Raw genomic sequence first — 20,630 nt, 5'->3', positions numbered from 1 at the left:
ACCCCCGGCACCACTATGTACTGGAGGCACCCAGATTAAAAGCAGCTTTGCAGGAAAGAATGTGGGTGTCCTGGCAGACACAAGGATGAATGCGAGCCAGGAATGTGCCCTTGCAGCAAAGAAAGCTAACGGTATCCTGGGCTGCACTAGAAGAAGTGTTGCCAGCAGGTTGAGGGAGGTGATCCTTCCCCCCTACTCAGTGCTGTGAGGCCACACCTGCAGTAATGTACTTGAGCACCCAGAACTGGTCACTGGAGAGACATGGACTTACTGGATAGAGTCCAGCAAAGGGCTATCAAAGGTGAAGGGACAGAAGCATCTCTCCAATGATGAAAGGCTAAAAAGAGCGAGGACAGTTCAGCCTGCAGAAAGAGAAGGCTTGGTGGGAGTGGGTGAGGAAATCTCATCAATGTATATCAATACCTGAAGGGAAGGTGTAAACATAGACGGAGACAGGCTCTTTCCAGTGGTGCCCAGTGACAGGACAAGAGGTGATAGGCACAAAATGAAACACAGGAGGTTCCCTCTGAACATCAGGAAACACTTTTTCCACTGTGAGGGTGACGGAGCACTGGCACAGGTTACCCAGAGACTGTGGAGTCTCCATCCTTGGCAATATTCAAAAGCCATCTGACATGGTATTAGGTAACCAGCTCTAGGTGGCCCTGCTTGAGCAGGGAGGTTGGACCAGATGACCTGCAGAGGTCCTTTCCTACCTCAACCATTCTATGATTCTGAAATTCTACCATCACAGAAGCCAAGAAGACTGTAAGGTAAGGCCCTTGCCTTGTTAGCATAAAGACTCTGGGATATGATTTCAACGTTAAGTTATGAAAGAGATTTTAAGCAGAGGCTCAGAGACAGATGGGAACCAGAAGCTAATTTTAGAAAACAGCAAAAGTAAATTGATTTGAGGCTGCTCTGTGTCCGTTAAGATTGAGTAAAAGGTAGCTTATAACATAACCCAGAACTATTACATGTAAATGGCAGTATCTGCCTCCTATTACACATACATAAAAAGCATCCCTTCCACCAAGGGACCAGGACACTGCACATCATTGCATGAACTTCTCCTGCTGGAAAGAAAAAGTGAAGACACTCAGAATACATCTTATACAGAAAGCTCATTTTATGTTACTCTGCCTACCACTTCTCAATTATAAGTGAGTGCAAATGGCACTGCTCAGTCTTCCTTTCAAGGGTCCACATTCATAGTGCACTGTACCCTAAGAATGTATTACTGAGAAGTTCAGCTGTCTGAACTCTGATTACTTGCTTCGACTCTCACCTGCAACATACCTTCTAAAAAGGAAAATGGCCTTGAGGAAAATTCTGTTAAAAACTCTTATATTACCTAAGGATGCCATCTAGTGACATTCACAGCACGTAGCATATAACAACTAGTAGAGTTCAAAGCTTACACTTCAAAAAGCAAGTGCTGTATGAAAACAACTGGACACAAAGTTTTTAAAGAGCTTTTTTTACTTTGACAACCAGGAACTTTACCTTTCTATGCTATCCTGAATGCTTCCTATAGCATCTGTAGATAGATGTTCTTGTTCTCCCTTGCTGTGACAGTCAGGTGATTTTTCAGAGGAACAGAGTGCTTCTGAGTTCGTACTTTTTGGATTTATGTCTAAATTGTCATTCTTGGCCAAATTCCCCACAAACAACAATACTTCTGCATCATCCTTAGATTTGAGAAAAAAACCCAACAATATTAGCACAAAATACATCACCTGTAAAACAAAGCATGGCAAGTTATGATCAAGTTGTTAATCTGAGACAAAACTTTGCTTAAAAACTTTCAAGTAGTTTATGGCACCCGTTACTGTTCCTTACTCCTTTAGAGGAGGTATTTACCTAATAAAAACAGATACTATAACCAATACAGTCTTTCATGAGCAACCACCAAGGAGTTCAGAAGAAACCCAGCAACAGAAATATGGCATTGTCGTGGTTTAACCCCAGCCAGCAACTAAGCACCGTGCAGCTGCTCACTCACACACACCCCCACCCAGTGGGATGGGGGAGAAAATCAGGAAAAGAAGTAAAACTCGTGGGTTGAGATAAGAACGGTTTAATAGAACAGAAAAGAAGAAACTAATAATGATAACGATAACACTAATAAAATCACAGCAGTAATAATAAAAGGAGTGCAATATACAAATGATGCACAGTGTGATTGTTCGCCACCTGCCGATCGACGCCCAGTTAATCCCCAAGCGGTGATATCCCCCCCCCCCCCCGCCCCCCATTTATATACTAGATGTGATGTACACATGGTATGGAATACCCCGTTGGCCAGTTTGGGTCAGGTGCCCTGGCTGTGTCTCGTCCCAACTTCTTGTGCCCCTCCATCTTTCTCGCTGGCTGGGCATGAGAAGCTGAAAAATCCTTGACCTTAGACTAAACACTACTTAGCAACAACTGAAAACATCAGTGTTATCAACATTCTCATACTGAACTCAACACATAGCACTGCACTAGCTACTAAAAATCAACTCTATCCAAGCCAAAACCAGGACAGGCATGCAGGTAACTAACTATTCATGTATCACAAATTTTGTATTTCAGTCATGTTCAAGTGAAGTCTTTAGATTTATTAAAAGAAGACTATATATTATCAATGTGTCATTAACAGAATTTTAGAAGACCTCATAGTAGGGTGCAAATACTAAAGAATGTAATTCTGACGAGTCCAAAATTAATTTATCCACTTAAACCAGCTTATTCTGAGGTCTTAAAACAGCTGGTGTGGAACCAAGCATCAGAAAGTATAGTCAGAAATATCTGAAGAGAATTCTTACTTTTGAGGAAAGAGGTTCCTCAGATTCTTCTACCACAGGTAGATTCTCTCCTTTATTTGCTTCTTCCTCAACTGCAGCAACAAGTTTTTGTGCCACTGGAGATTCTTTTTCACTATATACTCTTGCTAGGTCTGGTCTAGTTCTCAGAGATCCATTCCTTATGAATTGTCCTGGTTTCAGAGCACCCAGCTTGCCTTCTTGGGAAATGGATTTTTCAGCACTAGTGAATTTAAAGCAAACAAACAAAACAGAACAACAACAAAAAAAAACACCTAAAAATGATGTCACTTGACTTTGGGGTCGGGGTGGGGGGGAGCAATTCTGCACTCATTAAGTTTTGAATCAACCTTAATACAGGAGAGTTAGAGACTGATATACTGTTTTGTTTAAAATTGAGAAACTTATCTTTTCAAATATATATTTCTCACTAGGGGCATTTATGGTTAACTTGTGAGAAGGAATAAAAGGATTTCTTTGTCAATGCATTTTTAACATCAAGAAAAAAGTTGTGCTGCTAACTATACCAACATCAAAGTATCTGCAGTCTCATACACACTTAAGGTCTTATTTTAACAAGAGCAGCAGTAAAATAGAAGAGCACACTGGGATCTTTGACACTTTACAAAATTTGTAGCTGTGTATGGTAGCTGTACAAACCCAATAAAAGAAAATCTTGGTCAAAAAGAGCTATAAGCTCATATAGATCAAGTATGTACCAGATAAACAATGACAAGTAGCTCAGCTCAACTAAAAATGGGCTCTGAAAACCTGGGAAGAAGCTGCCTGTAGGCACTGAAAATTAAACATTGGGGAAAGACAGGTAACAAGGAACAAAAGAATTGACACTTGGAAAGGTGTCTCATTATGCACCAGATGGAAGCTTTTCAAATGCAATTTTGCTAAACTCTAACCTCACCTGCTTTGTTCATACAATACGTTTTCAGAAATAAAGGGCATCTGAGGCGCCTCTTGCTGTTCCTGTTCCTCTTTGCTCAATACATCTGCTTGACACAATACAGCTTCATTTTCACCCTTTAATTTGCAATTAAAAAAGCATGAAGAAAAAGAGAATCAGAAGTTTTTAAAACGGGCATGTATTTTATAAAGAAAAAACCCACAAAACCCCCTACAGATCTCTGTGCTATCTTCCGGATCTGAATCAAGAAAAGAATCACATTATATTTATTGAGGGTAACCTGCCTGAGCACATAATTCAATTTATAGGCAAGTAGGAACAGAAGTCTTCTTAGTCCTGGCCTAGCTAGGGTTAGGCTTTTAAATACTACATGCACCCAGGCATTATGGGTAACACTTTTCTATTTAGCATTCAATCAACCCTCTATTACACAGAGCACTATGGAAACAAAATACTTTGGTAAATGCAAAAGCCTTCAAAAATTGGACAGTGCAGACAGAGCACAGCACAGATACACCCAAGCCACTATAACATAACCTCAGATTCAGAGGGGCTTATTAGTTTTACTTCTGTATTTGCTACATGTTTCTACAAAGAAGCCACCCGAACATATCCCTCAGCACTTCAGGACTGTGACAGCCTTATCAGTACAAAGGAGCATCAGACCTGCTGTGGTTCTATAGATTTGCACAGCACAGAGCAGATGTACGTGCATGGTCCACAGGCCACTGTCTAGAACAGACAAAGCTGAATTGTTGGCTAGGGGTGATCTGACACCATAGCACTGAGAGGGAGACTACAGATCCAGTGCACTCATGCTCCTCTCTGGGAAAGCAGCACACAAGTACTTCAAGCCAGCTCTACACAGATTCAAGAACAAAACCAGCTATAACCACTCCAAAAAAACAAGTCACTCTTACAATGCTGAGCTGCGTTTGAGATCTAAGACAAGTCTGCGGGGAGATGCCTATATCCATGACGTGATTCATGAGCAACCCGCAAAACAGTCAGAGTTCATCACACTATAATGGCTTTTGAGGATTTCAATACCTTTTGCAGTGCCTAGTAAAGTGTCGGTGGACATACAAAGTGTAGGTGAATGACTCAATTTACCCATGTAAAGTAAAGGAGCATCAGGCACTGTAGTGGTGAAGCCAGTCAAAGCTTACCAAATTAGTAAGACCTTTTTTTTTTATTATTTTTTTTTAAACAGAAAAATAGCTCTGTACTAGATTCATCAACACAGATTCATCCAAATGAAAGATAAAAAGAGCAAAAAAGCTAATTTTTATGTATTGCAATGTAAAGCTGATTTTTATGTACTGCAATATAAAACACATTTTTATTCTAGAGTTTACCTTAAATGTGCATAATCCTTCTTCCTATCATGCAATCCAATAAAAATCAGATCCTTATTTTCTAGAAGACATTAATAGTACAAGTTGTAGACTTCACTGATTTCATACCTGCAATACCTCAACATACCAGGGTTTGGGGATATTTTTCATCTAGTATGGTGTTTCAGCTTCAGGGAATGCAACTTAAATGTTCGAATTTAACTTCATAAAACAGAACATGCAACTTGGAAACATATTTTTGAAGGCAAAGCACTTATTAAGACTTACAATGATGTTATTGGCAGACTCATCTTTTTGCAATACCAGCTGCTCTGCTCCAGGCTTTTCCTCCCTCTCATTTTCTGATATTTGTAATTCCTTCTTTCCAACAGCTCTTACCAAGTTTGGCTTGTACCTTTGTAATCTGCTCCATACTAACTGGACAGGTTGAAGAGGTGTTTGTTTACTTTCTTCTTCAGTGGTATTTTTGCTATCAATGCAAAGTCAGACAGAAAAAAATAAATCTGAAACTTAATACAGAAGTATGTCATTAACAAACACATGTTCATTATATTTACATATTAAAAACAACTGAGTTTTTAAAAGAAACCATGTAAAAGTAAAATTCTGCTGAGTTTAAATTACAAACATAAAAGTCCATTTCAGCAAAAATTTTAAAGCATTTGTCTCCTAACTACTTCTACAACAGAATTAACTAACTCATTTGGAAACATTAACTTACTGTCTGCTTATTACTATAAAGCCATTTTCACATGGTTTCTCTGATAAGCAAGCTCATATTCCTCTCCTTACATGAAAATGAAACTAGTGTTTCAGATGATGAAACAGTTGTAAAATGAATGCTCGTTAATTTAATGCTTAGCACAGAAGTAACTGGAATTTTAGTATCACTAGTGTCAAAAGTATGAGAACTGAGATTTTGTTCAGTATTTTTATTAGATTTTTCTTTGCCAGTTGGCACAATGATTTCCTTCTAAAATACTTTCATTGTTACACTCAAAAGAAAAGTAGCTAAGCACTTACCCTGCATTAGTAGTTGAGGTGTCATCTTGGTTAATTTCAGGTAAACAAAACTTGAGTTCACCATCCTCTGATCTTGAAAATGTCTTTGGAGACTTACAACCTGGCCTCTCAGAAACCTCCTGAGAGCCAAGTGACTTCTCCTTTTCTAAGGATTTCAATGGTTGCAGGACGTCATATTTTCCTGCTTTCTGAAAAACGTAAACACAAGAACCAGAAGAAGTCATGATACTAAACCAAAAGGAAACATTACAATGTCCACGAAGTTCAGTACTAATCACTCTCTGAAGTGCTTCCCACAAAAATCCCTCTGTAACTGCTAACTAATAATTTCATAGTGTTTCCAGGACAAACACACATTTGTTTCTTTTAAACAAAACAGCTTGAAATCTACATTTCTTCTCTGCCATCTTCTATTAATACTTTTCTGTCTTCACTATCAACCCTCCAAGGCCACCTCAGGTCAGACAGACATCTGGACACATAACAAGAGATACAGAGTGGATGTAATTTTTTTCTCCTTGCATACAAGCAAGTGGAAAGTACAGGAGTTTTCATGTAGAAAAATCATCAGTATTTCATTTCACAAACCCAAAAGCTCAAATGTAACTAAAGAAAAAACCAAAAGCCTTACATCTGTATCAGGAAGGATGTTACATTCACTGTCACACTGTGTCAAACTTTCTTCTTTGTTGGTATCTTTCTGTGATACACCTTTATTCTTTACATTCAGCACTTCCTTTCTACTAGTTGTCATTCTTAAATTTGGCTTTGGTCTCTGGAATCGACTCCTCGGTAGCAGAGTTGATGATACAACAGTTTTATCCTCTTCCTTCCAAGGACCAGACTCCCTACAAACACAAACAAAAGAACAATCAAAGGCATGGGACAACAGTGATTGTCCAAGTCATGCATGACATACAAGTATGTAGCTTTCTCCAATATAGAAATCCTTAGCTGTTTTAGAGCAATAACAAAATTACTGACATTGTGAAAGATTCAATAAAAGCACATCAAACACCACCAAAAACCTGTGTATCTTATAAATAGGTGAGCAAAGGTAAGTTAAAAAAAGATGCCATTTCAGAACAACTGCAACTTCCAGTCACACTTTGAGAGGAATATACACATTTTACAAATGCCTTTGTGTCATCATGTTTAAAACTGCCCAGTAAATCTTACAGCACAGTTGTTTTGGTTTTTTTTAAAGGACACTTTAATAGGAAACCAAACCCTATACTCAAGGACTTACATAAGCCCATAGGGATGCACTGTTAGGACTAGTATGGAGAAGATAACCACAGGAACTGAGCATCAGAAAAATGTATTTATTTGAAAACTGGGCTTACAGTCTAAAGATCAAATTAATGTCCAAGAGCATATAAATTCAGTGCTTTTGAGCTCCTGGGTTTTTGTTTAAGTCCAGTATTGTCTGGATTAAACATCTCACTATAGATATAAAACTTGTTTTTAATGCTGGAATTGAATGTAGAAGTGAAGAATACGTAGAGATATTGATGGTTCAAAACAATGTCTTCTCTCCATCTAAAAAATAACCTTACCCTATATTGAAATCTGAAACCTGTTTCAAGACATCTGACAATCCCTTTCCGCTTTCACAGCTTTCTGCTTCTGAGGACTTTTCTTGGGAACACTGCCTTGTACGTATTGAGATCATCTCAGAATCTGTAGAGACATCCCCTTCTAACATCACATGGCATGGCTGAGTGTCTCCATGAGCCATCACATCCTAAAAGGAATAAAATTTTCACTCTATTAAGATGAAAGATGTGCTCAAGCTCCATTTTAGAAGAGCAGGGGAAAAAGTCTATTTTAGTATCTCTACAAAAACACTCAAAAAGATCTCTCTTGCTTCCTGTGCATCCAACTAATATTAGTAGATACTTTGAAAGTAAAAATTTGTTATTTTTCTACATATTTTTTATCTGAAGTGATCTCTTTTCCAAAAGACCTTTTTTCTCTGCACTTCTCTTTTTAGATCTGGTATTGCAAATAACACAACAAAGTGACATGTAATCCATTTATCCATGGAAAACAATGGAAGCGCAAGCATGAAGAATTTCTATGACGATTGAGTTTATTCTGAAAGAATAAATAAAGCATGCAAAGGCTATGCTTACAAATTATGTGGTATGTACCTAAAGGCTTCCACTTAGGACCCAGCAAAAGAGTGTGCCTAAGCAACTGCTCGAGAAACTTACATTTTTGAGGCATGGATCATTGTTTTCATCCCTATGGTGTATCACATCTTTTTCTACTTCTCCACCTTCAGTCTTCTCCTCTTCAGGATCTTTTTCATCTGTCAGGTCTTTTTGCCTTGCAACAGTTCTTCTTAGATTTGGTTTTGGTCTCTGCACTCTGCCTCTCTTTAGAGGTGTTGGTTTCAGCACACTGTGTTTGCTGTCTTCTTGTAAACCAGCTCTTTCATTAGACCTAGAAAAATACATAAGATCCCTAAGTACCACATCTGAAAGTGGGAGGAGTCTTGGAGAAGTGTTTTGGTTTTTTTTTTAAACAGTTATTAACACACACTTATCTAAAATGGAGCCATGCGTTACTAACTTGTTGTGGTTTAACCCAAGCCAGCAACTAAGCACCACACAGCCGCTCACTCACTCCCCCCACATCCAGTGGGATGGGGGAGAAAATCGGGAAAAGAAGTAAAACTCGTGGGTTGAGATAAGAACAGTTTAACAGAACAGAAAAGAAGAAACTAATAATGATAATGATAACACTAATAAAATGACAACAGTAGTAATAAAAGGACTGGAATGTACAAATGATGCACAGGGCAATTGCTCACCACCCGCCGACCGACACCCAGCCAGTCCCCGAGCGGCGATTCCCTGCCCCCCACTTCCCAGTTCCTATACTAGATGGGACATCACACGGTATGGAATACACCGCTGGCCACTTTGGGTCAGGTGCCCTGGCTGTGTCCTGTGCCAAGTTCTTGTGCCCCTCCAGCTTTCTCGCTAGCTGGGCATGAGAAGCTGAAAAATCCTTGACTTTAGTCTAAACATTACTTAGCAACAACTGAAAACATCAGTGTTATCAACATTCTTCTCATACTGAACTCAAAACATAGCACCGTACCAGCTACTAGGAAGACAGTTAATTCTATCCCAGCTGAAACCAGGACATAACTTCATGAAACAATGAAGTTAGAAGTGTATCTGCTAGAGACTGAAAAAGTACCTGACAAGTTTAAACTTATGTTTGCCCTGTTCTTTTTCTTTTCCCACTGGAGACAGGATACCACACTAGACAGACCTTTTCTGACCCATAAGGGCTCTTCTTGTATTTCTATCTGGTCTAGAGGCAGATGGACCTAATTTAATGAAGGGTTAAAAATCACAAACATTCAGAAAATAAATAACTTCATAATCTTACTAATGTAAAAATATCAGATGCACATTATTACAACTGTCAAATGCTTCTATGCCTTTTTACCCTGAGCACCAAGTTACATAGCATGTTAACGAAAGAACTATCTGCTGAAGTATTTTTCTGGCAGATTATCAAACCCAGTTTACTTCCCTCCACACTCTTCAACTATCCCCCTTTAAAAACAAAAGTTTGGGGGATTTTTTTGTTGCTCTTGTTGCTTTGTGGTGTTTTTTGTGGGGGGTGGGGGGGGGGTGGGGGGGTTGTTTGTTTTTTTTGTTTGTTTGGTTGTTTTTTTTATTTTCTCCTGTAAAATGTATCCCGCCTTTCACACTACAGCTGCCATTTCTCCACTGAAGAGAAATACAAGAAACACTTCTTAATTAACATGTGCATTAACTAGCCCACACATTGGAATTTTTTCTCCTAATACCAGATACCTAACACTTAACTACACTTTAAGAACACTTATTCCTATTGTTTAAATACTTAATCCCTGAAACTGATGCATTTCGGTATTAAAGGTAGCAAAGAAGGCTTGTTTTAGTTTTCAAGGAACTAGCTTTTCAGGTTTTTTTGCATTTATCATGACTGACATCTCATTTAAAAGCACTGCTTTAAAAACAAAAGCACCTAATCTATTTGTTTCATGCATTAAAAAAAGATTCCTATTCTTTCCTCAATTTCTGTTTCACAGTGGAAGTTTCTTCAGAAACATGTATAATTACCACTCTATGTAATACTACCAGAGTGAGAGAGATGGCAAGTTGCTGGAGAGCAGCACATGTCTTCTCATTTTTCACATACTTACTGAGACACTGTGTCCACAACTTTATCATCTTTTTCTGCAGCTTCTTCACTGGTAGCATCAGACTTACTACTTTGGTCAGTATTCTGAATAGAAATAGAACATTAAGACATTAACTCTCTTACATTTATAATGTACAGCATTACCTAACAGACCAGGTAACTGGTCCACAACTGGATACAAAACGGATTGCTTATGACAGACACAGACAATTACATTTCACATAGTCAGAAAGGTGCAGTAAAATCTAGATCAAACAATTAAAGCTATATTCACTGCAGGACATGAAAGATTATTTGCATATACTGTTTGTGTGAAAAGCTCCCAGCTTAGCTGAGGCCTCTAAGCAGTATCACACTGTCACTGCAGGTTAAGTAAGTAGCTGATTCCTGGTCATACTCAGGGGAAGAAAAGAAAAAACGAAAAAGACAACGTTGCTGTTGTACCCAGCAGCTTTTTAGCCAACACATTATCTCCAGTTACCTTACGCTATTAGATACCTTTTCAGTTTCCCCCTTAGGTTGTGGACGGGACATTTTATCATTTCCTGCATCTTTTTCAGGCTCTTCTTTCCTTCCAGACGCTCTTGTAAGATTAGGCTTAAATCTTTGTCGACATCCTCTAACTCTTGCCTTTGCAATTACAGTTTTTTCAGGTACTCTGCACAAAAGGATCCACAACAGTGACATTTACTCTATAATATTCAAGCCCATGTAATATTGAATGACTTGCACAGCTTTCTCTACTGGAATTGGGTTGTCTTCAGAAGGATTTGCACAAACTCATGCAAGTTTCTTCACATGAGAACCAAACTTTGTTTAGTCTTACAGAGTGTGAAAACTCAATTTATCTACCTACTAAAAAGATACAAAGTTATCACACAGGGAAAGAACCTAACTAGACTACATATCATAGCAGCTTCTGCAAGTGTCAGAAGCAGAGCCATGAGCTGACAACTGAGGGTGGAAGAAAGGCAAAGCTATAGTTATCACTTCCCCTGCTCCCCCTCCCAAATTCCAAGCAGAGTTGGTACTTCTTAAAGTAATGTATTCCTCAACTTCCCAGAAAAGAAGCACATACCTTCTATCATAGTACCACTTGGTATCATCCAAGAAAATGCCAGTAAAATTTACGATTTATATGAAAACTTCACCATTACTGTTGTCTTTTTATAAGAGCACTATATAGAATAAATTAACAATTATAGTCAGTTGATTCCAGGAGACTGGAAAAGCAATCGCAATACCTACTCAGATTTACTATCCAAATCAGTGTTCTCTACTTCTGTGGCTTCATTTCTGTTTCTTCTACCGTCTTCCGCAGAGCACTGGAATTGAGGCAAGGAATGTTACTTTTGGCCAAGTGTGCAGATACCTCAGAAGCAGTTCTCAGAATACTATGTATCAGATTGTAGCTGGTCCATGGTATCAGCATTGATCAAAACAGATACAACAAGAGCATAGCATATTAAGCAACATTCTTCCTTCTGACCTTTTTATCTGCATTCACAAGGTTTGGAGAGGAAGTCTCGGCCTCCATTTTCTCTTGGGTTGCTGCTTCTCTCTTTCCAGATGATCTCACTAAATTTGGTTTAGGTCTTTGCAAGTGCCCTCTGTCTAATGGCTTTTCAGTTTTGCTTAAGATATAAAAAAAGGTGTTATTATCAAAGAGAAACTTAGAAGTCTTATGTGGTCCAAGATGTACTTCAAGAGCACCACAGACTGCATGGGTAATGCAGCAAGACAATAAACTGAAAAAATTATATTACAACTTTCTGATATTAGAAGATATGCTACTACATAATGCAAAGAGTGTCAAATAACCTTAGCCTTACTGGCTTTCAGTGGAATCTACTTTAAAATATTCAAAGGAAGCATTTCTTGCTGTTAAATAGGAATACCTCTTTCTCCTAGGGATTCACAGTTGATGTCAGTGTGAACAGGCTTACTGATTTCAATAGAAACAATAGAAATCTGCTCCAAAGTAGAGCAGATTTGCTTATACACAACATTTTGCATCTGTCTCTCCCGTCCCTCAATCCCCTTTTCAAAGCTATCTCACTCACAGAACTATGAACTGCTGTTTTCAAAACACCTTGTCCTACTGCCAACATTCATCCATTACTGAAGAATGGGGTACATACATCAATCTCTGTGTCCTTAACCATTGCGATAATGTGTCCTGGGGATTCACACACTGTTTGACAGAGCCCTGCAGCTTATCAGTAATATTCAGATTGGGAACTACTACCTTTTCTTATATTCTTGCTAGGACAGGACAAATAAAGCTTTGACAGTCTTTACTATAAGAGTGAGTTGCCCTTCAATAAAGGAAAGACAGAAGCATGAAAAACAATTTAGCATTAACTAGTATTCCATCCCTAAATCACCTTTAAAAAATTAAACCATGGAATAGGAAGTTGCTGATCACACAAAAATGGAAACTTTAGGGACACACTTGTTTAAACATCACCGCTCAGTTACAGCAGTAAGCGTAAGAACTAGTCACAAAGATTAACTTAATAAAGGAGCACAGGTAAGACAGAGACAGCTTGGAGTATCTTCTAGAGAGGTGTGTCTCAACTTAAGACTCTTGCACTGAGTTCCAAGGAGCAAGTTTCCAAATAGGAAGGTATGAACACCACCTACACATGATGTGTAGAGCTAATAAGCTCTGATGGAGAACTGTTAATTTCAAAGAGTACAGCGAGGCCCTTTTATTAAAAAAAAAAAAAAAAAATGCAGATCAACTTTCACAACCAAGGTTCACCCACAAAATGGCAGAACTTCTTCAGAGAAATCTCTCGTTCTTGCTGACTGTAGAGGGGCTAGCTTTTTCCTAAGCTTGGTTAAGCCTTCCTCCTCATTCTCATGCAGCATTTCAAATCTTAGTCAAAGCATTGCTCCTCTGTGATCAAAGTTTCTGTAAAAAAACTTCATTGAATATGGAAAAAAAGTTATCATGATCTACCGTCTAAGTCCAACCTACTACGGTCAATCAGAATTATATTCAAACTAAGTAAATGCAGGTTAAGACCAAGTACCACCGCAAGGTAAAAGAATTACACTTACATGATTTCAGACTGAGAATCACTTTCTGATGCATTCTGCTTTTCATCCGGTCTATGTAAGTCATGTATGTCTTTGCTCTGAGTAAGGGGAAAAAAACCAAAGTTGTAGTGAAGAAACGATAAATGTAGAACTCTCTGCTGTAAGGTGAAGAAAAGCAGAAACAAGAACAAGATTCACAGAATGGTTGAGGTAGGAAAGGACCTCTGCAGGTCATCTGGTCCAACCTCCCTGCTCAAGCAGGGCCACCTAGAGCTGGTTGCCCAATACCATGTCAGATGGCTTTTGAATATTGCCAAGGATGGAGACTCCACAGTCTCTGGGTAACCTGTGCCAGTGCTCCGTCACCCTCACAGTGGAAAAAGTGTTTCCTGATGTTCAGAGGGAACCTCCTGTGTTTCTTTTTGTGCCTATCACCTCTTGTCCTGTCACTAGGCACCACTGGAAAGAGCCTGGCTCTGTCCTCTTTGGACCTTTCCTTTAGGTTTTCATATAGATACTGACAAGATCCCCCTGAGCTTTCTCTTTCTCCAGGTTGAACTGTCTCTGCTCTTTCAGCCTTTCATCAGAGGAGAAATGTTTCAGTCCCTTCACCATCTTTATAGCCCTTTGATAGGGTATCTCCAGTATGTCCATATGTCTTACACCAGGGAGCCCAGAACCGGTCACAGTACTTCAGGTGTGGACTCACCAGCGCTGAATAGGGGGGAAGGATCACCTCCCTCAACCTGCTGGCAACACTTCTCCTAATGCAGCCCTAAATACCATTAACCTTTTTTGCAGCCAGGGCACATTACTCGCTCATGTTCAACTTGGTGCCCACCAGGACACCCACATTCTTTTCTGCAAAGCTGCTTTCCATCTGGGTGCCCCCAGCACATACTGGGGTTGCTCCTCTCCAGGTGCAGGACTTTGCACTTCCCTTGTTGAAGTTCATGAGGTTCCTGTCAGCCCATTTGCCTTTTAATTGGATGAGGCTGATAACAGACTCCTTAGGAAGCATCAGCTACCATTACTTTCCAGGTCTAGTATTTAATTCATTTTCCTAGAAAGCACTAACCATCACTCTGAAAATGAAAAAAAAATAATTCTGACAACATAGCAAACTAATCACAATTACAGGGAAATTTTTATGGAATCTGTTTAGTGAATTAAGGTAAAACTAGTTTTAGGTCAGTGATTATGTTCATATACTTTTAAAGTTAATTAACCACAGCAAGGCAAGAGAATCAGAACTGACATAAAAGGTCTTTTGAAATTATCAGTTTTAGAGATTATTATGCCTTTTTCTCATGTCAAACAGCTATAATTAATCAGCCAGAGAGCTTTGCTACTCGGGCTACTGACACCACTATAGGCTGGTGTATATAGCACACTGCCCCGTTCACTTCATTGATTTTTATAAATATTATTCCAACTAATATCAGGAGATTGTATTGTTGTAACATTTCCAACTACAGGCATTTAGTATTTGTGAAGATCCTAAGCAGCTGATTTTCTGTTAAGATGAAGACATTATTTTAGGTAACAGAATCCAAAGTAAAAGCCAAATGACAAATAATTTGCCTGTCACATTAGGGAAACACTAACACTTAGAATTTCCTAATCTCTCACCACAAACTTTAGCCGTAAGATCATTTTTCGTCTTAGAAAGCACAAGAGAAAGTAATTAATTCCCCCTCAGCACAAGTCTTTAAACAGTATGATATTAAGTTCCGAAAATGACAATGATGCAAGGACAGAAGGATGATCAGAGGAAGGGAACTTTCTCTATATGAGGAGAAATGTAAGATTAGGACCCCTCATCTTAAAAACAGTATTATTGGAGAGAGAAAAAAGTGGCATTATAAACAAGAATAGCTTGGAGAAGATGAACAGGAACATAACAATAGAAGTACAGTGCATCTTAAACTACCAGGCATCAGGTTTAAAACAATCCAAAAAATACAGTCCTACTCAAATCAGTTTCCAACATCGAGCTGGCACAGCAAATGAGATGATACATAACACAACTCCAGGAACAAGCGCCACAACTCTAAGAGCCAATAAATCAACACTGTGCATGAAAGACTGAAAGACTTAATGTCTCAAATATTGAGATGGGGCAAGTTCTGGATAAGGATGAACCCTGCATAGCAACAAACCGCAGGTAAGAAGTTGGTTAGCAACAGGGGACAGAGGGTGTGCTGTTCTCTGTTCTGATACACAGAGCGGGGCAGCTCACCATGTATGGCCAGAGGTCAAAGAACAGTCATGCCTGCAGGGAGGGAGAAATTACTCCCCAAATGATCCCCAAAGCCCACTGACCCATTTCTCAAAGGTTCTGGAAGCACAAACCGCGCATGACAGCTAATTAGCCTAATAAGTTCAAGTGCCTGTCCAAAGGAGGGGCAAGGAGATAATAAAAGGGCACGAACTGAAGCCCCATGTGTGCGCGCCCTCCGGAACTGGACCTCTAGGCTGGCTAGACCAATGCTGGACCCAGGACTGGTGAAATCCTTCTTTTCTTCTTTCTGTCTGTCTCTCTCCTCCCTGCCCCCCCCCGCCTCTTTTTTCCATAATCCCTACACCTCACCCCTTTAGACATAAACCATTGACCCAGTCTGGGACTAAGAGCAGATTCAGCCACCCCTGGGCTCCTCTCTGAGAAGGAGTCTAGAAAGCAAGGGAGTCCGCTCTGAACCTCGTGCCTCAATGGGAGAGACCTCCTTCTTCCCTGAATTGATGTACGTGGTTACCATGGGTTACACAGTTTACTGAGGTAGTTCCACTCCAATTCCTGTTGTGAGAAACCCCGCCACCTACTGTTACACCTTCCAAGTTCAGTTTGCTTCTGCCACGAATAAAACCTTCAACCGATCTTTTGGTGTCATTTCACCTTAATTTAGCCCGAGGGAATTCTGAACTCCTCACAACCCTTCCCTGGTCTGTCCAGCATGGGTCATAACATTGTGACCAGCGACTATTAAACTAATGAATGCTTGTAACAAATTTGTTTTAACATGCCCTGGTCAGATCTGTCATTACTTCAACCCTTCATGCCCCACATTGGGCGCCAAAATGGACTGTCATGGTTTAACCCCAGGCAGTGACTAAGCACCACACAGCTGCTCACTCACTCCCCGCCTGCCACCCAGTGGGATGGGGGAAGAGAATCAGGTAAAAAAAAAAAAAAAAAAAAGAAAGGTAAAATTTGTGGGCTGAGATAAAGACAGTTTAATAGGACAGAAAAGAAGAAACTAATAATGATAATAATAATAATAATAAAATGACAATAACAATAATAAAAGAACTGGAATATACAAAATAAGTGATGCACAATGTAATTGCTCACCACTCACTGACTGATGCCCAGCTACTTCCCAAGCAGCAATCCCCTCCAGGCCAACTCCCCCAGTTTATATACTAGATGGGACGTCACATGGTATGGAATACCCCTTTGGCCAGTTTGGGTCCGCTGTCCTGGCTGTGTCCACTCCCAGCTTCTTGTGCCCTGCCAGCCTTCTTGCTGGCTGTTCACGAGAAGCTGAAAAATCCTTGACTTAGTACAAACACTACTTAGCAACTACTGAAAACATCGTGTGTTATCAACTTTCTTCTCATACTGAATGCAAAACATAGCACTGTACCAGCTACTAGAAAGAAAATTAACTCTATCCCAGCTGAAACCAGGACACACATAAAAAATAAAAATACCTTTGTTTCTCTAGTTTCTTCAGATTGTCTTTCTTTGCCTCTAATCTCTGAAACCGGTAAATCTGAAATCTGGCTTTCCTGTGATGTATCATCTCTAATATCTAGGGCTCTCAGTTTAGCAGATTCCGTTTCTAGTATAATATCATTGCTATCTTCGAAGCTGAAATCAACAAAAGCACATAAAAACATTGTATTAGTGTATTTTAATAAAAAAGCTATTATTGTTTACAGATAGATCAAGTACCACAGAAAAATTATGCAATTTTGCAATTAAATAACTACATGTGTTTCACAGAATCTAACAAATTTTAGTGATATTTGCAGGATACAAGCTTTAAAACAATGTTTGTACTTTTGCAATGCTATTACAAGATGTTAAAATCCCATCTGAATATTCTAGACTAGATAGTTTTTTAGAAACAGACTTTAATAAAGTAAACACTGCATGCACAAGCTTCCGCCCCCCCCCAATCTTCCATAATAATCTATGTTGAGTTCAAAGACAAATACTGTTCCTTCATATGCTTCCAGTGAGGTATTAAGGCACACAAAAGTTGCTGGGAATCTGTATGAAATAACAAACTAGTACAATACAACTAAATACAACAATTAACATGCAAAATTCTGAAGTAGCACTAACAACTAAATACAACAATTAACATGCAAAATTCTGAAGTAGCACTAACAGCTTCGTAACAATTTTTTAAATTTACCACTTTTTTATATAACAAGTTTAACACACTAAAGCAATTCACTTTCTTTCTAGTAAAAGAATGCCCAAAAGCTTGCCTCCTACCCAGGTTCTGCATAAATAAAAGTCCAAGCAGCATTCCTTTCCCACAAGAACCATCTTACTAAAAACAGATATAAATTCCAAGTGTATAGCAACACTACTTAGCAACATTACCAAGCAGTGCTTTGACAGAAATATTAGGAGTTAGGATAAGCCAATAGTCTCCAGGAATACTCAAAAAAAAAAAAAAAAAAAAAAGAAAAAAAAAAAAAAGAAAGGAAAGCAGTTTTGGATGGGTTTTAGTATTAATGTAAATTAATTTTGCAAGGACTGCCTATCAGGGCAGAGAATATACTGAGAGTATAAATGAAAAACAGCTTACTAAAACTCTGGACAGTCCTCAGAAACCAAAAACCTGCCCATTCTGTGCCAGTTAACATGATGGTAAGCATGAATAAATAAAACCAATATTAAACCTTTAAACTATTTTTTATTTTGTCTAAGCTTTCCATTGTAAACATTACCTGCATAGATTGACATCATTTTCTCTCTCCATTATGTCATCCACTGGTAAACAGGACTCTGATCTCTCTTCCTCTGTAACAGCAGTCTCATCTTGGTTTTCTTCAGTAACGCTACTCAGTTTTTCTCTACAGGTGGTATGACCATCATTGTTTGCATCACATACCACTTTTTTTTCTGCTAATGAATAAGAATTACATCGATTTGGACATTCTGGGCAACATCTTAGAATTCCAATTCTCGAATCCTCACTACAGTGAAGCAAGAGTTAATTTAAGACAAAAAATCCCAGTAGAAAATGTGTAAGTATTAAGATTTAAGAGACCTGTTCTCTTAAAATAAAATGTTTAGATTTAGTATGAAAGCTGATTTTGAAAGGCATTGTTCCACAACCTCCCAAGGCAGATCAGTGATATAAATCAAAACCCAAGTTCTCGTTTTTAAGTTTGCAATGTCTTTATATAAAATTTATATTTGAACATTTGAAACTGAGCATTTTTGCCTCTTACTTTTCTCAGATGATTTCCCTTCTTCAGCTATTTTTGAAGGTACAGCCATTTCTTCTGGAAGATTCTCCACTTCCTGTTCAAGATCATCTTTTCGCCTCTTCTTTCTCTTCTTTTTTGCTAACGCTGGCTCTAATGCAACCTGTTCTTCTGCCTGTTCAGAAATGCCCAAAGATTCCTCATTTTCTTTCTCAGCTGTCACAGCATCTGCTTCTGCATCAGAAATTCTGGCTTCCTGAAGATCATCTTGATCATTAACAGCTTCTGTGCTGGCAGCTTTTGCTATTGAGACAATATGGTTCCTGGTTAATAGACTCATGGAGTATTAGGAGCCATAAATCACAAAGATACTTCCACTAGCAACGTCTTGTGAATTCATACATCACTGCCAATATACTGCCATGAGCAGGACCTTGAGAAGTTAGTCACTGACTTAACAGAAAAGCTTCAGCATAGATTAACTTCAACACTAAATGCAAAACACATTCTGTACATGAGACAACGCTTCACTAGGGTAAAGTCAATTTAGAAAGCCAATTTAGTAAATGTTCTTGTTCCTATACTTTTTAGCAGGCTACACAGTCACTTCTGGATCCAGGAAAAATAGGCATTCCTGGCTATTCCTGAAAAGAATTATCATATCTCTGAAGAAAGAGGAAATGACGGTTGCAGAAAGTATGCCATGAAAAAGTAATTTTGATTAATAAATGTATTGTAGTTAATCATTCTTATTTACCTAAGAAAGCTGAATTATTATCTACCTAATAATTCACAAGTTCTTTTCTCTGGGTTTAACAAGTTTCTAAAAGTCTCCTCCCTCCCCTTTTCAGGACATTTTGTCTTGATCCTGTATTTATGCAGAATGTCAACCACCAAGAACCTTTCCCTGTCCTTTTTATTATTCTTATATGAACTTGGTCTGCTGTAATTAAGAAATCCACAATGCATGAGAAATAGAAAAGCATACTCACATTGCTTTACACATTAAGTACCTTTAATCTACCATTAAAGTCTACAACAGAATTTCTATATGTGGCTGTGAGTCCTAATAGGTGGGACGTTTTACTTAATCAAATCTGAAATCAAGGCTATAGAAAAGCAGCAACTATGTCAATTTTAAGAATTAAAGAGTGACATTGCTTCCTAGCTAGCATTCCCTTTAAAAGGTTGTTCACTTGTTTGTTCCACAATACCACTTACAAGAAAATGGGGTTTTGTGGAACAAACAAGTGAACAATCCCACAGAATTAGCAGGGAGTTTATGAAATGGTGTCAGTATAACTGTTTTTAATTTAAGCACAGCTATGAAAGGTCCTTTCACAGGTACTCGGGTAATAAGACACTACATGGTAATCAATAGTAATTAAACGTAATCTTTATCCTTTATTTTCAACAGACCAAAAAACTAAAATAACTTTTATAAGACTCCCTGAAAAGAATCACACCCTTCAGACTTAGAGATTCAAACTATAATTAAAGGAGAAACAGAACCCTTAAGAGAAAAGGGTTTTAAATGTAAGGAAAATTCAAATTAGAAGTCACAGAAGAGCTTGCAAAAAATATGGTTTTCGCCCAAGGATTCTAAAAGTTAATTTGCTAGCAACTCATGGAGATACTTATCAACTCTCAAATTAGAATATCCCATTTAGAGTATCAGTGCTTCATTCTGTGGAAGAGCACTAATCTCAGTGTGGTCTCACATTCCTGCCTAGAGAACACGCACCTCAGGAAACCAGCTGCTACCAATTATTACCATCCTGCACATCAGTAAACAACATCTGAAAA

At 38.6% G+C, this 20,630-nt stretch overlaps 1 protein-coding gene across 8 annotated transcripts in view; it reads right to left on the bottom strand.

Annotated features, from left to right (window-relative positions):
• Positions 1-20,630, bottom strand: part of BDP1 (BDP1 general transcription factor IIIB subunit) — a 57,822-nt gene that overhangs the window by 26,159 nt on the left and 11,033 nt on the right. For 4 of the 8 annotated variants that reach the window (XM_069776929.1, XM_069776922.1, XM_069776930.1 and 1 more), the window contains exons 10-26: positions 18,849-19,127; positions 18,342-18,519; positions 17,085-17,244; positions 13,392-13,468; positions 11,812-11,956; positions 11,571-11,647; positions 10,821-10,980; positions 10,324-10,406; positions 8,327-8,558; positions 7,667-7,854; positions 6,739-6,955; positions 6,108-6,295; positions 5,352-5,553; positions 3,727-3,842; positions 2,811-3,030; positions 1,507-1,691; positions 1,014-1,076 (exon numbers count right to left, since the gene is read on the bottom strand). In XM_069776929.1, the coding sequence (XP_069633030.1) occupies positions 1,014-1,076; positions 1,507-1,691; positions 2,811-3,030; positions 3,727-3,842; positions 5,352-5,553; positions 6,108-6,295; positions 6,739-6,955; positions 7,667-7,854; positions 8,327-8,558; positions 10,324-10,406; positions 10,821-10,980; positions 11,571-11,647; positions 11,812-11,956; positions 13,392-13,468; positions 17,085-17,244; positions 18,342-18,519; positions 18,849-19,127 (2,770 nt within the window). The remainder of the gene's footprint in view (positions 1-1,013; positions 1,077-1,506; positions 1,692-2,810; positions 3,031-3,726; positions 3,843-5,351; positions 5,554-6,107; positions 6,296-6,738; positions 6,956-7,666; positions 7,855-8,326; positions 8,559-10,323; positions 10,407-10,820; positions 10,981-11,570; positions 11,648-11,811; positions 11,957-13,391; positions 13,469-17,084; positions 17,245-18,341; positions 18,520-18,848; positions 19,128-20,630) is intronic. The other 4 variants (XM_069776923.1, XM_069776925.1, XM_069776926.1 and 1 more) reach the window with 4 other exon arrangements.

This window comes from Haliaeetus albicilla, chromosome Z, assembly GCF_947461875.1.
Source record: "Haliaeetus albicilla chromosome Z, bHalAlb1.1, whole genome shotgun sequence".
NCBI classification, from domain to species: domain Eukaryota; kingdom Metazoa; phylum Chordata; class Aves; order Accipitriformes; family Accipitridae; genus Haliaeetus; species Haliaeetus albicilla.
The sequence above is the reverse complement of the archived record's forward strand: the minus strand, read 5'-3'. Positions and strand labels throughout refer to the sequence as shown.